Source organism: Schistocerca serialis, chromosome 4, assembly GCF_023864345.2.
Source record: "Schistocerca serialis cubense isolate TAMUIC-IGC-003099 chromosome 4, iqSchSeri2.2, whole genome shotgun sequence".
NCBI lineage: Eukaryota > Metazoa > Arthropoda > Insecta > Orthoptera > Acrididae > Schistocerca > Schistocerca serialis.
The window spans coordinates 266,070,412-266,087,972 of NC_064641.1; the positions used below are offsets into that span (position 1 = coordinate 266,070,412).

Here is a 17,561-nt window from a genome sequence, read left to right on the forward strand (position 1 = left end):
CCTCAGCCGGGAAGCTCATGGCGACAGTTTTCTGGGACTGCGAAGGAATTATTCTGTTTGCTGTCCTGCCTCGTCGTGCAACAATAAAAGAGTGTATTGTGCTAGCCTCATTAAACTGAATAAACGCTTTCAGCGTGTTCGTTACCAAAAAAACGCAAAAGCAATTCTCCTTCTCCATGGCAACACAAGGCCTCACACAAGTATTCATACCCCAGAGGTGCTCACACAACATCACTGGACCGTTCTTCCTCATCCAACTTACAGTCCGGCTCTCGCGCCTCACGACTTCCATCTAATTGGCACAATGAAAGATTCGCTCTGCGGTTAGCAATATATGACTGATGTGGAGGTTCATGATGCATAAAGATGTTGGCTCCGACGTGGACTAGCAGAGCCAGTAAGGTGGCGTAGGGCCGTCACACTGAACGAAGATTGCGTTGAAAAATAGGTTTTAGTAGCCAAAAGAGTGGGGAATTATATCGTGTATTGGAATCCTGAATAAAACCAACCTGCTATCGGGAAAAATTGTGGTGTTTTACTTATTGAACGCTCCTTACATGTAATGTAACAGTAAGTGACCAAGATTATTCATGGTCGTGCTAACAATACACAGTAACGTGATAGCGAATTTCTTAATCTAGTCTTTTATTGTATTGCTCAGATCAGGTGTTGTATTTTCTTCCATTTTCTTGCAGTTTTGTTGTAAATATTATTTACATAATTCTGTGGATTATTACCAGTTTTTGCGATGTATTTGATAACGTCCACTTCAGTTTGCGTTCAGCTTCTGATAGTGGTAGTTTAAAAAGGCTATTAGTGGCTCAAAGTGGTTCAAATGGCTCTGAGCACTATGGGACTTAACTTCTGAGGTCATCACTCCCCTAGAACTTAGAACTACTTAAACCTATCTAACCTAAGGACATCACACACATCCATGCCCGTGGCAGGATTCGAACCTGCGACCGTAGCGGTCGCGCGGTTCCGGACTGTAGCGCCTAGATCCACTCGGCCACCGCGGCCGGCGCTATTAATTGCAAAATTAAAGAAAATGCCTTCTTATGATGGCTCGGGTGGTTTGAGAAAAATTCTGAAACACCATGTGTACAGGTGTCTTTCCGGAAAATATCAGTGACGTGTGTCCCATTTTCATTCACAATTTTTAAATGTAGCAAATTTATGAAACTGTTTTCACCTGTTTCACTTGAACTTCATTTTCTCATATAAATTATACAACTGCTTAACAATTGTGTTAATGTCATCTCCATTACAATTTATTAACAAAAGCGTATCGTCTGCATACCGGAGGTAAGAAAGAAGTTCAAGTGCTACTTCGGAAATTTCACGTAAAATGTGTTTTCCAAGTGGATAATAAGCATCTCTGCTAATAAGCGAGGAATTGAACTCCTTATACTCATCACATCTTTTTGGAGGTATACCCACACTGAATACAAAATTATATTTCAGGATTACAAATAGCATAAATAAATTCTGCAACCTCTTCCCTATATTATTTTGCGGAAGCGTCGGCTGTTGTTCTTATGGTCTTCAGTCCAGAGACTTGTTTGATGCAGCTCTCGGCTGCATAGTAATGTAAACAGCCGCTTGAGTTGGACTAGTGCTTGTATATGCCTACGTTATATTGAAACGTTATACAGACACTGAGTCTACATGGCTACCTATAATGGTATAGATATATGGAACTGGAACTGTGTAGTACAGTGACATGACTTTTGATTAATGTGCTATTTTTACGTTTCATTCTTGTGTTATTTATATTTGTAGCACTGATAATAGCGATAGTGTTAGCTAAAATCTAGTTCTGCAGAAAAAAGGAGATCATATTACGTCTGATGCTAACCTCCGTTCTATATTGAATTACATCATGGTCGTTGGGCACAGTCATGCCCTTGGAATTGAAAATGATCAAAATTTTTGATTTGCTTTAATATGCTTTAGAGCATTAATTTGCATGGGATCAATTTGTTCAACCGTTTCTTTGTTATTTCGTATGACCATGCACTTGTGGAAATTATGACCACAACCCGTCCAGATAGTAGCTCGATTCCATTCGATAATTAACTGTTGCCGGCCTAAGTGGCCGAGCGGTTCTAGGCGCTACAGTCAGGAGCCGCGCGACCGTTACGGTCGCAGGTTCGAATCCTGCCTTGGGCATGGATGTGTGTGATATCCTTAGGTTAGGTTTAAGTAGTTCTAAGTTATAGGGTACTGATGACCTCCGAAGTTAAGTACCATAGTGCTCAGAGCCATTTGAACCAAACCTAACTAAGCTATGGACAACACACACATCCGCGCCCGAGGCAGGATTCGAACCTGCGACCATAGCAGTAGCAGTCGCGCGGCTCCAGACTGTAGCGCCTAGAACCGCTCGGCCACATCGGCCGGCCGTTACGGACTAGTGTAGGGGATAAGTAGAAAGGAGAGGTTTGTGAAAAATGCTTACACACACCTGAAGGTTTAACAGCCATTAACAGAGTTCAAGCTCCAGGATATCTAAGCGATATTCCATTTCATTCCATGTCCAGCCTAGCGTTATAAATGTGTGCAGTTAGTATCCTGTTGCAAGCTCGCAGTTGCTGCAGGTCCCTCACCAGGATCTGGTAGACGGTGGACAGCTACAGAATAAAAGTAACTATGGATGAGTCACAGACTGTAGTGGACACTGTTTGTTGATGGTGTAGGTTAATGCTACAGTCGTTTTATATTTCCACTTATATGTGCACACCGGCGGTAAGAAATATGTTGACCCTGCGATATAGTCGAGAGTCTCAGCTTGGACATTATATCTTGGCTTCAGTAAACGGTATTTATCACATAGAAAAATATTACAAGTAGTATAAAGCCTTGTTTCATCAAACTATTACAATCGTTGTCTTTTTTAATTGCATATCTCATAGGGAGCCAAAAAGACATCTGTCAGAGTTTGAGGCAAGAATAGCAATAGTTCTGAAACAAGATGTAAGTGAACAGACTGCGTGCTGATATAGCCAAAATGTATCGTTACTGGGCGAACAGCGCGCTTACTTTATGCGGAAGTTACGAAATATATTATTCACTGAAATGCGAGATTACCTCTGTAGGGAGGAGAGGTTTACGCACCACAATAAGACAGCACAGAAGGTCTAGTGGATCTTTCTGTATGTTGGGCATTTACGAACACAGAGCGCTATGTATTATACCGTCGAAAGTATATCGTTCATGAAAGATCAGACTAATGTTGAAATGACTGAACTTAATCTCGGCTGATAGATAAAACATTGTTATCAGAAAAGCTTCCCTTTCTGCGTAATTCAACACACTAAAATCGGAAAAGCCAAAAAACGAACATATTAAACTATATCTGATAAATAAAAACAAAACAAGATAGTGGCAGCTGATTAACATATTCCCTGCCCAGTGCAGATTCCATTGAGGTTACATTATACGCTTCTGCTCCGGGCGAAACCGGCGACTGACTGTCGGGTCTTGTATGAGACTACTGTTTCTAGCTTTCGGTCTCCATTGTGATCACCAATGCTCGTCTGTAGTAAAGTTCCGCAGTTGCGATGCTGTTCTCGCTTGGGGACTTCTGAATTGCAGTCTTAATTGCTTGGTTGGTTGGTTGTTTTGGGGAAGGAGACCAGACAGCGAGGTCATCGGTCTCATCGGATTAGGGAAGGACGGGGAAGGAAGTCGGCCGTGCCCTTTGAAAGGAACCATCCCGGCATTTGCCTGGAGTGATTTAGGGAAATCACGGAAGACCTAAATCAGGATGGCCGGACGCGGGATTGAACCGTCGTCCTCCCGAATGCGAGTCCAGTGTCTAACCACTGCGCCATCTCGCTCGGTGCAGTCTTAATTCCTTATATTAGTTGGCAAGTTGTATAGAACCGGTGTGACTATTCATTACTAGCTTATAAGAAAATTTTTGAAGTTGAGATTTTAGAGCAGCAAGGCGTTTGATTTAGGGCGGTGGTATGTTGCTCATAACGGATAGCCAAAGGGCGGGAATTTTCCTGATAGTCTCCGCAACTAATTTTATTGGTTGGTTGAAATGGACGTCAACAATATCCATGTAGTGGCTATTGATCCAAACAGGGACACAATACTCACCAGCTGAATAAAACAAAGTGGATGCTACTGGTTGTCAAGGTGTTGGCAAAAGATTCCCCAAATGCATAGAACGCAGTGGGTGAAAGGATATTTACAGTTTGCACAGAAACAAAACTATAATATTATGAGTCTTAGCTCGTGGAAAAGAAGCAGTAGTTAAGAAGGAAGTGAGAACGGGCTGTAGCCTACACCCGACGTTATTCAGGCGGTCCATTGAGCAAGCAGTAAATAAAAGCAAGGAGAAATTTAGGAGCGGAATTAAAGTTCAGGGAGTATTGAAGCAGGTGATACTGAGGGAATTAGACTGTGTTTGAGTAATAGATGAGTTTTGCTATAAGGGGAGCAAAATTGTAGCAGAAGTAGACACGATATTGCAAACTGGCAATAGCAAGAAAAGTATTCTTCAAAATGAGGAGTTTGTTAGTCTAATATGAACTTCAGTGTTAGGAATTTTCTGATTATATTTGTCGTAAGTACAACCCTTTACTGAAGTGAAACGTGGAGGGTGAGCAGTTCACACAAGAAAAGAATAGAAGCTACTAAAATATGGTGTTACGGAAGAATGTTGAAGACCTGATGGGTAAATCTAATAAGGATTGAGGGTGTATCGATTCGAGTTCGAAGAAGAAAGACATTTTTGACACACATTAAAAGAAGAGATCGGTTGATAGGACACATGCTGAGGCGTCACGAAATCTACAATTTGGCAATGAAGGCAAGTGTGAAAGGTAAAAATTAGAGGGAAATAAAGGTTCATAGACAGTAAGCAAGCTAAAATGCATACAGATGATGAGGCTTGCACCGAAGGTATCATAGTGGAGACTTTCGTTAAACCAGTCTTCAGATCTGAAGACCATAAAACCAACAACAACAATGTCAGACTTTTGCAGAGCTGCTGGTAGCCTGTCACGTCGTTGCTCTGTGTACTGCTGGTACTTTGTTTACCAGATGCTGGTCGTTTGACTTTGTAGAAACCGAATAGTGAGACAAAAACTTCCATTTCTACAATCCGGTTGCCCAAGGAAACCCCCTTCTGAAAGCCGTGCGCCCCAAAAATGTTCAAATGTGTGTGAAATCTTATGGGACTTAACTGCTAAGGTCATCAGTCCCTGAGCTTACACACTAATTAACCTAAATTATCCTAAGGATAATAAGGGAACCTCCGCCAGGACCAGCCGCACAGTCCGTGACTGCAGCGCCCCAGACCGCTCGGCTAATCCCGCGCGGCTCGTGCCCCCCATTCTGTCACTTATTGTCTTATAATCTGCCATAAATAATGTATTATTAGAAAAAACAAGATTATTTACAATGAGAACAAGTACTTTAATCTCTTCTACAGAATCAGGGAACAGTAGTAACTGCCTTGAGAATTTGAAAACTTGCTACGATTCCAATTGCAAAATTGTAATTCATGTTACAGTGCCCTTAACCGGGAGCGATCTGTCCTGTTAACAGAGCTGTCTTGTGGCGACGTTGCAGAACTGCCTGCGGACTCTCCGCCCAGTGGAAGTCCAACGCGCGGCACCAGCGACTCGATGGGCTCAGTCGTGGTGAAGGAGGAGGCGCTGATGTCCAGACCCAGCTTCGCCGCGATGAACGGCTTCGCCGCCTCCACCAGCTGCTGTTTGCGTTCCGCTGTGTTCTGTGGGAATAGCCAACAGTTATTTTTACAGCGGTGCCCTGACTCATGCCCTGACTCACAGCATAAACGTATTAGTATATTTATATTATGCTACTTACGAAGGTCGTTCAGTAACTACTGTCCTTCATTTTTTAAAAAAAACTATTAATATACATGACAAACATCCTTGTTGGTGCCTCACATTTGATGCTTGTTCTGTGCGCGAGTGAAGTTTCGAACCGTTCTGGCAGATGGCAGTGCTGTAGTACAGCGTCAAAATGGCGTCTACATACGACTCACGCTACAAACAGAGTGCTGTTATTGAATACTTGTGTGCAGAAAAAGAAACCGTGGTGTACACCCATAAATGTTTGTGTGCACTGTATGGCGATGCCGCAGTTGATAGGAGTACAGTTGGGCGATGGGTAAAGAAAGTTCCAGCATCAGGAAATGCAGAAACATTGCTCCATGGTAAGTAACGCTCGGGACGTCCTGTCACAGTCACTGCTCCAGACGTGCTGAATCGTGCGGATGCCATTATTCGTGCAGGCCGGCGCATCACAAGTCGACAATTGACTCTACAGTTGTCGGTCAGCATTGGAAGTGCGTCTGCAATGAACGAGGCTCCCGGATATTCAAAGATGTTCCACGAATGCTCACAGCGGACCACAAGATTCAAAGAAAGGCCATTTCACCTGAATTGTTGGAGCGTTTTGAGACCGACGGAGAGGCCTTTCTGTCACGGATTGCTACGGGTCACGAAAGCTGGGTGCACCACTTCGCGCTGGAAACAAAAAGGCAGTCCATGGAGTAGCATCATCCTCGTTCACCACAAAAGAACAAATTCAAAGCAACTCCATCTGCCGTAAAAGTCACGGTGACGGTTTTCTGGGATTGTGATGGCGTCATTCAAGTCGATGTGATGTCAAGAGGGTCAATCATTAATTTAGAGGCATATGTGAAGACTCAAGAAGCCTTTCCGACGTTTTCGACCGATCAAGAATTCAGCAGAAATCCTGCTCTTCAACGATAATGCACATCCACACACAAGTCTGAGAACCCGGGAAAACTTCGCCAAATTGGGTTGGATATCACTGCCTCATCCACCCTACAGTCCAGACATGGCATCCCTGGACTTCTATCTCTTTGGCCGCTTAAACATTCTCTGCGGGGAACACAGTTTGAAGATGACGAGAGTGTCAGTCATGAAGTGAGAACATAGTTAAGCCTACGGGACAAGAGTTTTTCCCATCTGGGAATAGATGCTCTTCCATAACGTTGGCGTACGTCCATAGAACGTATGGAGACTACGCGGAACAATAGGACATGGACAAGACATGTTGATGTATATTCTCACCAAATCATGATTCTTAACATTAATTATGTTGTGATAAAAAATATGTGGGGCATTACTTACGGAACGACGCTAGTATTACACATTCATCTCGAGAAAATTATCGAGTTTACTCTATTACATTCGAAAACAGATACTCAAAAATCCACGAGGCTTTCACATTTTTCTCTGGGACGAATTGTTCCACGAGTAGATTTAAAATTAGCTCCAGTCCCTCAGGTACGACCAATATATTTGGGAGATTTCCTTGGCTTATAACTCATATACCGGAACTCTAAATGCTTTCCTAAAAACATCGTACTGGTACTCCTTGTATCCAGTTATCAACCACTGCGTTAGGGTCTAGAACAATGATATCTAAATCTAAATTATACTCCGCAAGCCACCTAACGGCGTCTGACGGAAGGTACCTTTGGTACCACTAACTGATCCCCCCCTCCAGTTCCAAGTGTGAATGGCAAGTGTGAAGACTGAGTATCTGAAAGCCTCTGTATTAGTTTTAATTTCTTGAACTTTCTCGACGTGGTCATTTTGCGGGATGTATGTGGGAGGAAGAAATATGTTGTCCGACTCATCCAGAAAGCTTTATCTGCATGTTTCATTACCAAACCACCCTAAGATGCACATCACCTCCCTTGTGACATCTGCCAACGGAGTTTATTGAGCATCTCTGTTACGCTCTCGCACTGACTAAATGATCCCGTGACGAAACGCGCCGCTCTTCATTGGATCTTCTCTATCTCTTGTATTAGTCCTGCCTGCTAAGCAACCCGTACTAATGAACAGTACGCAAGAATCAGTCGAACAAGCTCCTTACAAAGCACTTCATTCGTGGATAAGTTGTACATTTTCACATGATTCTTCCTATGAATTTCTGTCTGGCATCTGCTTCTCCTACTATTTGTTTTATGTGCTCATAACTCTTATGGTCGTTCTTGATAGTTACTCCTGGATATTTTACGGAAGATACTGTTTCCAGCCCTTGTCACCAATAGTGCTGTTGTACAGTAGTGGAAATTTTTTCTGTGTATCCGTCATTTATTTACATTCACGGTCAACTGCTTGAGCTTCCACAATACATCAACGCTCAGAAGGTCATTCTACAAATCGATGTGTACTCTGGCGTCACTACTTTGTTATAGATAACCGCGTCAAACGCGAAAAGTCTTAAAGAGCATCTGACGGTTTCTAATCTGTCATTCACATACATTGTGAACAGTAACGGCCTTATCATACTTCCTTAGGGTACTCCGGAAATTATCTTTACATCTGTCGACTTTGTTCCATTAAGAGCAATGTGTTGCGTTCTGTCCACAAAGAAGTCTTGAATCCAATCGTAAATCAGGTCCGATACTCGATAGCTCTTTTTTTGTCACTAAACGGCAGTGAGGGATGTAGATTGCAGTTCTGTTTCTTGTATCATACAGTTGAGATCGTAAGAGTTGCCGGTGTGAAAATGCCGCGTGCTTACGAAAGTAAGTCGGGTGAATTGGAGAAACATAGCCTTTCTCACAGAAATTTTAAATGGGAAATAAGCATTAACAAGGCTAGCCAAGTGCATAAAAGTCACAAAAGAACCCTGATAAACATGATTCATGGTTGTACTGGCAAAACACAAGGTGATCTTTTTGTCCTTACACTTTCTCTGTCGGTTACCCTGAAATTAGCATTAAAAATTATTTATTCTAAGATCTATTTTACAGTTATTGATAAGGTTTCTGAACAATTAGAGTCCCCCTGCAGTTGTCATCAATCCATAATTATCATATAATAAATAAATGGTCAACTTCACTATCAGGTGGGATAAAATTAAAACACAACCATGAACTGTTGGAGGAAAAGGTAATAAAAGCACTCCATCAAGTGGCCCACCGGGATCATCCGACCGCCGTGTCATCCTCAGTTGAGGATGCGGATAGGAGGGGCGTGTGGTCAGCACACCGCTCTCCCGGTCGTTATGATGGTTTTCTTTGCCCGGAGCCGCTACTATTCAGAAAAAGATAATAACGACCAAAAACTTTATTAGTGAAGTTCACCACCTATGCTCTGAAGGAAAAAGAAATAATTTTATTGGTTTAAGAACTATTTCATTTTAAAGCCCAAAGTCGGTCAATTTCACCCCATTTGACGGTACGTACGACAGAAGAATTACATCGACTTTCTAAGGAGGTTATGCACAATAAGACACTCTACACTGCATCCCTAAATGAATAAAGTATTTCGCGAAAAGAATAGCTAGGTTATGTCAAGTATTTTCATTTATGGTCGTCAACATCACAAATTTATTTACCAGCTAGTCCATCCGGTCACAACTGTAGTAGTAAATCTTTTAACATTTGCAACTTACCAGGAAGACGCTTCCGATAAGCTTACTGATATTGCTGGTGATACGGTAGCCAATCAGGACGAGGTCCCCAGGGACATCCAGTTTCACGCGTGTACGGTCGAACTGCGGCACTTCTGTCGTGGTGGAGGCCGCTGGTGGTGGCCGCGTGCCCCTGCCGCTCTGCAACACGCAACGTAAATTGCCCAAGTGTACATCCCTAGAGAGGTTTCCCGTGGTCGATGCAAAAGAGCTCTAAGACACCTTATTTAAAAACAAGGTCAACGTTCATTCTGATCAATACGCAAATAGTTACTTTAAAATTTAACCATACATCGTTAATTTGTCATCACCTTGTCCGTTTCTTGTAGCTTTTACCATTCATCAAAATCATTTACTTGGAACATTAATACGTGAAAAGGTAAAGGATTGATACATTGATACAACTACAAAATACCAGTCGCTGAAAAAATACGTCTGATTACGATTATCAGATTTACAAGAGCCATAAATGGTGAACTGTTGGCAACAATCAAATCATTTGCTTGAAAAAATAAACACCGATGAACTAAACCATGATGAGCACTGCCCACCACGGGACGGGAACCCACCTGCTGGTGTTACCGTCATGACGCGCTAAGGAGGAAGTGTGCAGGTAGTGGTTTAGTAAACTTTCCCTGCGTAGTAAGTAATGACATTCATATCTCGTCTCCAGCCGGAACGTAACATCATCTGGACACAATATTTCAGCCCGTGCTGAAATCTAGCTATCTGGCAATATTATAATCAGAGATAAGGGGTATCCTTCAAGTAACATTTGGAACCCAACTTTGTTTGACACTAAAAAACAATGGTTTTTGTTTCGATCACCAAAAGGTGCCAACAGTGGTACCGATCTGTCGTTTCCGCGAGTTTTTACCACCAGTGCGTCGTCGTGCTTTGCGCTAGAGGGCAGTTATGTTCGTGCAGGCACCGTGGACCTTCACGCGGTGTATAAAGGAGTCACCGCTGCGTGTTTGGTTTCAGTTTCGGCGAGTTAGTGGCACGGCTTACTCAGTTGACGATGGCGGCCAGCTGGACCGCCAAAATCTTACGTCAAATTGATGTTATGTTCCAGCTGGAGAGGTGATAAGAATATCATGAAGTATACAGGGTCACTCCGAGATGATGTTCCAGACTTTCAGGGATTGTGCGCAAGGGTCATTTTATCATTGTGTGGTAAGGGCTCCTGGTCCAGAACGAACGGTGCCAAAGTTCCAAAATCCTCTGATAATAGAATTTCATATACCGGTTCTGATGTTGCTGAGACTGAAGGGTAGGCAACGCCAAGAGATGGTAGCAAGGACCAAAACAAGGAAAATAATGTAAGCATGGCCTCAAAAGGTACATGCGTTAAGAGCTATGGTCACTTGTTCAGTGGAAGAGATTTGCTTCCCAGTATCGAAGGTGCCTTAAGATACTCTTAACGTACGCATTTTAGAGCCCAGGTTTACTACACATTTTTTTTCTTCTTTTGGTCCATACTACCATTTCTGAAGGTTGTCTGCCCTACGATCTTGGCAAAAAAGTACTGGTATAGCATTTCATTGTCTGAAATATCAAAAAGGTTTCCGCTTATCGCTTTACTTTCTGGACTGGGGTACTTTACCTTAAACTGGAAGTTTATAACGTTGTCGTGGAAATACCCTATACATGTGGAGCACTGTCAAGTGCGGATTCATTTACGTGACGTCCAGGAGACCCCTATTTGTACCATTAGATTTCCTTTCGTGATCCACTCACAAATAGAGCAAGGGGAAAAATGACTATCTATATGCCTCCATAAGAGCCCTAATTTCTCTCATCTTCTCTTCGTGGTACTTGTGCGAAATTTATGTTGGCGGCAGTTCTATCGTTCTGCAATCAACCTCAAATGCCGGTTCTTGAAATTTTCTCAGTAATGTTCGACAAAATGTACGTCGTCTCCTCTCCCAGGTCTCCACTTGAGTTCACGTAGTATTTCTGTAGCAATCTCATAGTGATTGAATCTACCTGTAACAAAACTAGCAGCACACTTCTTCATTGCTTTGAGGTCAAATCGCTCAGGGCGGCATTTAGCTACAAACGCTTTCAGTGCTTGCTCTGGTCACTGAGGTTTAATGATACTCCAATGAGAAAAGAGTGACTTACAATTGACAAAATTGCTGTCAACCGCGATCTCCACTCTGCATTTTTGAACAACTGCAGAAATAACTACAGCCCATGGGAGCTCACAACCATAGACGAAATTCTTGTTCGTTTTTGTGGACATTGTGGCTTTGTACAGTGCATGCTCAATAAGTCTGCCAAGTATAGTCTGAAGTTGTACGCATTGTGCGATAGCAAGGCATTTTACACTTGTAACATCGAAGTATACTGTGGCAGACAGAATCCTGGACCTTATCTTGCATCTAACCAACCTATGGATATTGAGATGAGATTAGCTGAATCAATCAAGGGCGCTCACATGAATGTAACTATGGACAGCTACTATAGCAGTTACCCTTTAGGACAGTATCTTCTACAAAATGGCTGACCTTCATAGGGACACTGGCAAAACATCCGGAAGAATTTCCTCCTTGTTCCTTTTCAAACAGGTTGCGAGAAACTGGAAACTGTCTCTTCGGATTTCAAGATAACTTCTGCCTTGTTCCGCGCCAAACGGAAAGAAACAAGGCTGTACTTTTACTGTCGTCAGTTCATGAAACTGATGAAATTGACGCTTCTACAGGGAAGTGTGCTGTAAATCTGGACAGCAATTGAAACAAAGGTGGCGTGGAAACCATTGATTACATGTGTACATCCTACTCCACTCAGAGGCCCCCCTGCGGGTTCGGGGGTTAGAATAGGCCCGCGGTATTCCTGCCTGTCGTAAGAAGCGACTAAAAGGAGTCTCAAACGTTTCGGTCTTATGTGATAGCCCCCTGTCGGGTTTGACCTCCATATCTCAAAATTTTTCTGAAGAGCGAGCCGATTGGGAAAGGGCGCCTTACTTGGTGCATTGTGTCCATCTTGCGTTGAGAACTTTCGCCAGCTTATTCGTCGTTGCATTGCAGTCCTGCCCGCTCTCCATCTCTTGGGCATGGATACGTTCCTGCGTGCACTTTCCGCCATGCGATGAGCAGTGCCAGTATCTGCACAGATGAAAACCATGGACGACATGTCACCTAAAATCCAGCACGGTAGCCAGTCTGTTGTGGTCGGGCTGCCATGTACCCTGTTGGTTGTAGACCCCTGACAACACAGGGCTCGCTCTACTGATGCCTGCGCCGTTAACTCCCCACGTATGCCAAGGAGTAGATGCCTATCTCCATGGGGCATCGGGACTCCCGGCAATGGCCATCCTGCCAGGTGGCCTTTGCTGTGGCTGGGTGGCGCCCGTGGGGAGGGCCCTTGGTCGTAGTAGGTGGCATCAGGGCGGATGACCCGCAATGAAGCGTGGTACATCATCTCTCGCTGGTGGCCAGCCGTCAGCAGTCTCTAAGCGTTGCAAAGCTCACTTTAAGTCTAATGTGTATGGCCCCAAATCGTTCCCCTCCCTGGCCACACCATGGGAGGAACGAAAGGTTATGAATGAGAGCGAAAGGTATTCGCTCCTGTATCTCGTCTGTGCCAGAGCTGACGGGGAATCGTTTGTGTCTGTGAAGCCTCAGTTCTTTGTAGAACATTTAGAGGGCAAGTTCGGGGAGGTGGAGGGCTTTCCGAAAATGCGGTCAGGGTCAGTCATAATAAAAACAGCATCCTCTGCCCAGTCACGGGCCTTGCTCGCTTGTACGAAGCTGGGGGATGTTCCTGTTACTATCACCCCACATAAAAGCTTAAATATGGTCCAGGGAATTATTTTTCACAGAGATCTCCTTTTACAGTCCGATGACGAGCTGCGCGCCAACTTAGAGCGACGAGGGGTCCATTTCGTCCAGCGCGTCCACCGGGGTCCGAGGGATCACCAAGTTGCCAACGGTGCCTTCATCTTGGCCTTCGAGGGTGACATGTTACCTGAGGAGGTCAAGGTGATGGTATACCGTTGTGATGTCAAGCCATATATCCCTCCCCCAATGCGGTGCTTCAAAGTGTTGGAAGTTCGGCCATATGTCTTCTCGCTGTGCTTCCAGCCTCATACGTCGCGATTGTGGTCGACCGTCTCATCCTGATACTCCTTGTGCCCCGCATCCCATCTGTGTCAACTGCGGGGAGCACCATCCCCCTTGCTCGTCGGACTGTAAGATTCTCCAGAAGGAGCGGAAAATAATGGAATACAAGACCCTGGATAGGCTGACCTACACTGGGGCTAAGCGTAAGTTTGAACGACTGCATCCAGTATGAATGACGTCCACTTATGCCGCCACTGTCGCTCCTGTTACAGTTCCTATAGCTGCACCACACACCGTTAGCTCTCAGAGCCAGAGAACCACACCTGCCCCCTTGATGGTGGGGGGCACTACACTCCCTGTTGCTCCTGCTCCATCTACTTCAGGAGCAACGCCCCCCCAACCATCGAGGACACCAGTTCCCCCTTCCCAGCTGGAGAAGCGTAAGACTTCTTCAGCTCCTCTCGCCAGGAAGGGGTCCCTTGGGGACCTCCCTTCGCAAGTTCCGACTGGTACGAAAGCGGACACCCGCAAGTGGCTCAAACAACCACCGGTCCCTGGTTGTAGGGCATCACGGTCGTCGTCTGTCCCTGAGACTGACCCAGTGAAGCCCTCCCAGCCTGAACCACCGAAGGCAGAGCGAAGTAAGCTGAAAAAGAAAAAAGTACCCAAGAATCCCGACATTGCGCTGGCACCCATCTCACCACTTCCAACAAGCTCCGCGTCTGCGTCTGGCGTCTGCTGAAGACCTGGGTCTCGCCGGTCCCTCAGACGCCATGGATGTCACTCGTGTGGGTTCTGAATCGGTGGCAGCGAGTGAACAAGCGGCGTAAATTGCCTTCCTAGTCCCTTCGCGCCTTCTCAGCCATGGACACTTTCTTACTCCAGTGGAACTGCAGCGGTTTTTTCCACCATCTAGCTGAGCTCCGACAACTTATCAGCCTTCACCCTTTCTTCTGCATTGCTATTCAGGAAACTTGGTTTCCAGCAATGCGAACCCCAGCCCTCCTTGGCTATCGGGGTTATTATAAGAACCGGGCAGCTTATGGAAGGGTGTCCTTAACTCTCTTCACAGCGCGTCTGCCCCTCTACAAACACATTTAGAGGCTGTCGCTGTTCGGGTGTGGACGCCACAGGCTGGTCCGGAAGGCACCGGTCGCAAGTCGTATTCCGCTGTGTAAGATTGGGTCCAGCACCCGCAACGGTGACGGGGATGCTGAGCCATAAGCCAGGCTCCCATAATCCAGACGAGACTGGCTTAATGCCTGGTAGAGCCGTAACAGGTTAGATCGGTCGGCGCCCCAGTTGGTGTCGCTCAAGCATCGCAGAGCATTTAGATGCCGCCAACACGCCTTGTTAAGCTGCCGAATATGAGGCAGCCAACTCAAACGGGCATTAAACACCACACCCAAAAACCTATGCGACTCTAACACAGTAAGAACATGTTATCAGCTTGCCTGGGCATCCTAACTATCGGCTACTATTCCCACAGTCGCACGTCCATCTTTCAGAACGTCGGCCCAGGGCTGGATGTCCGTTCGCGGTCCGTATCCGAGAGCTTCTCTCCGGGCTTGGGGCTTTACCTCTTTCGCCTCCATTCCGGGCGCCTCTGTGTACACTCCCATGGTGTCTGCCTCGCCCTCGCCTTCAGCTGGAATTGGCACAGGGCCCGAAGGACAGTCCCTCGGGAGGCCTTCCGCCGCCGCTTTCTTTCCCTCCTCGCAAGGTATCAGGGCTCTGGCATTGTTTACACTGACGGCTCGATGGTTGCTGGTCGTGTCGGTTATGCGCTAACTCTAGGGGACCATTCCGAACAACGTTCATTGCCGGCTGGCTGCAGCGTTTACACTGCTGAGCTGGTCGCCATCTTTCGAGCCCTAGAGCATATCCGCTCCCGCTCAGGTGAGTCCTTCGTGATCTGTAGCCATTCCCTGAGCGGTTTACGAACTCTCGACCAGTGTTTCCTTCGTTCTCGTCTGGTGATGGCTATCCAGGAGTCCCTGCATACTCTTACGCGTTGCGGCCGCTCTGTGGTCTTCGTGTGGACCCTAGGCCATGTTGGGATACCCGGCAATGAAAATGTTGACCGCCTGGCGAAAGAGGCCACCAGTACACCATCTCTGGACATTGGCCTCCCTGAGACTGATTTGCGAGAGTTCTTACGCGGCAAAATTCTGGAACTTTGGGACACTGAATGGCGCGCCCTGCCTCCACGAAACAAACTTCGGGCCATCAAGGAGGCTACCGGTGTGTGGCGCTCCTCCTTGCGGGTCTCTCGCAAGGAGTCTGTTGTCCTGTGCCGGCTGCGCATTGGGCACACATGGATGACGCACGGCCACCTATTGCCACGTGTGGACCCACCTTTATATCGCTGCGGCTCCGTTTTGACGGTGGTCCACATTTTATTGGACTGTCCACTTTTAGCTGTGCTCAGGCAGACGTTCGCACTGCCTGACACGCTCCCTGCCCTTTTAACAGATGACTCTGCCTTGGTGGACTTAGTTTTGCGTTTTATTCGGGCAGGTTTTTTTTTATCATTTATTCTGAGTGTCTATGTTTTATTGTGTTGATTCTGGCCTTTCACCTCTGATTTTAAACTGTGTTTTTTAATGTGTTCTCGGTGGTTGGCTTTTCCTTTTTTATCTCTATGGTCGGCCAACCACCGTCACACTCTGTGTGCTTTTAATTTGTTTTGTCTGATCTCTAAGTATTTCTTGTCCTGTGTCGTCTGCCGCCTTTTCTGTTGTTCGTTTTTTATTCTCTGTGGGTGGTTTTAGTTTTTTGGAAAAAGGGACCGATGACCGTCGCAGTCTGGTCCCTTCAATCCCAGGAACCATCCACTCAGAGGACAACAAAATGATGGCATTTGGCATTGTTTTTCCGATATTTGGATATGACTGGAATTAATTCCCAAGTGCTGTTCTTCGCAAATAATTCAGATAAAAGGTTCAGGAAAAGAACGTTTTAGTGGAGGTGAAACCTGTGCTATTTACAACTAAACTTGAAAGTATCAGAAGAAGAACTGCACATGAATCTCTCCCCATTGTACAAAAAATGCTATTGCATTGCTATTAGTGAAAAAAATGAATGACTAACCTGCCCTAATAAATGCCTGCTTGTACAGTGTAATGCACTTGAGCCGCCAGCAGTGGTGGATGTGGGGAGAGAGATGGCGGAGATTTATAATTTGTCATGAACTGATATATATATTATGACATGTGATGATATTAAGGTAAATACATTGTTTGTTCTCTATTAATATCTTTCATTTGCTAACTATCCCTATCAGTAGTTAGTGCCTTTAGTAGTTTGAATCTTTCATTTAGCTGGCAGTAGTGGCGCTTGCTGTATTGCAGTAGTGGGAGAAACGAAGATTATTGTTAGGTAAGTGATTTAGTGATTTGTGAAAGGTATAGTTTAATGTTAGTCAGGGCCATTATTTTGTAGGGAATTTTGAAAGTCAGATTGCGTTGCGCTAACAAAATATTGTGTGTCAGGTTAAGCACAGTCTTGTATAAATTGTTTAAAGGGGACGTTTCAACGTATCCCACAATCCTGGGCTCAGTTCTAATGGCGAGCCAGATGGAAGAAAGGGCCAAACTCTTTACTTTACATCCCAGGATCTCTGTCACCCTATTTACTAATCCCCGTAAGTAACGAAGAGGTTGTTACAAGGTGTGGAAGGTGCTATCTTTGTGATGGCAAAAAAAAAAAAGAAAAAAGGAAAAAAAAACTGCTGTGACTTTCTACAGTTGCAAAAGATTTGCTTGCAATCAACACAGTGACAACGTTGTGCATTGTAATGACTGCAGACCTTCTCCAGAGAAACAAAGAGTGTGGTTCTTGATACTTGTTTACGATATTTTTTCCTTAATTGCATTTCTTGTTCCTTATTATGACTACATAGTATTTCCTTTTCTCTTCACTATAAATTGTTGTAAGACTTTATTTAATGTTCTGTAATAGTACTGAAATCTGTGGTTGTAACGATCTTACTTGTAACTCAAAACCCCTTCAATAAATTCTACCAGAGAACTACAAAAATTA

At 44.9% G+C, this 17,561-nt stretch overlaps 1 protein-coding gene across 2 annotated transcripts in view; it reads right to left on the reverse strand.

Annotated features, from left to right (window-relative positions):
• Positions 1 to 5,431: 5,431 nt before the first annotated feature.
• LOC126474080 (uncharacterized) overlaps positions 5,432 to 17,561 on the reverse strand; it is a 98,941-nt gene continuing 86,811 nt past the window's right edge. For both annotated transcript variants that reach the window (XM_050101489.1, XM_050101490.1), the window contains 2 exons: positions 9,433 to 9,591; positions 5,432 to 5,752 (listed from right to left, as the gene is read on the reverse strand). In XM_050101489.1, coding sequence (XP_049957446.1) covers positions 5,525 to 5,752; positions 9,433 to 9,591 — 387 coding nt within the window. In that variant the 3' untranslated portion in view covers positions 5,432 to 5,524. The remainder of the gene's footprint in view (positions 5,753 to 9,432; positions 9,592 to 17,561) is intronic.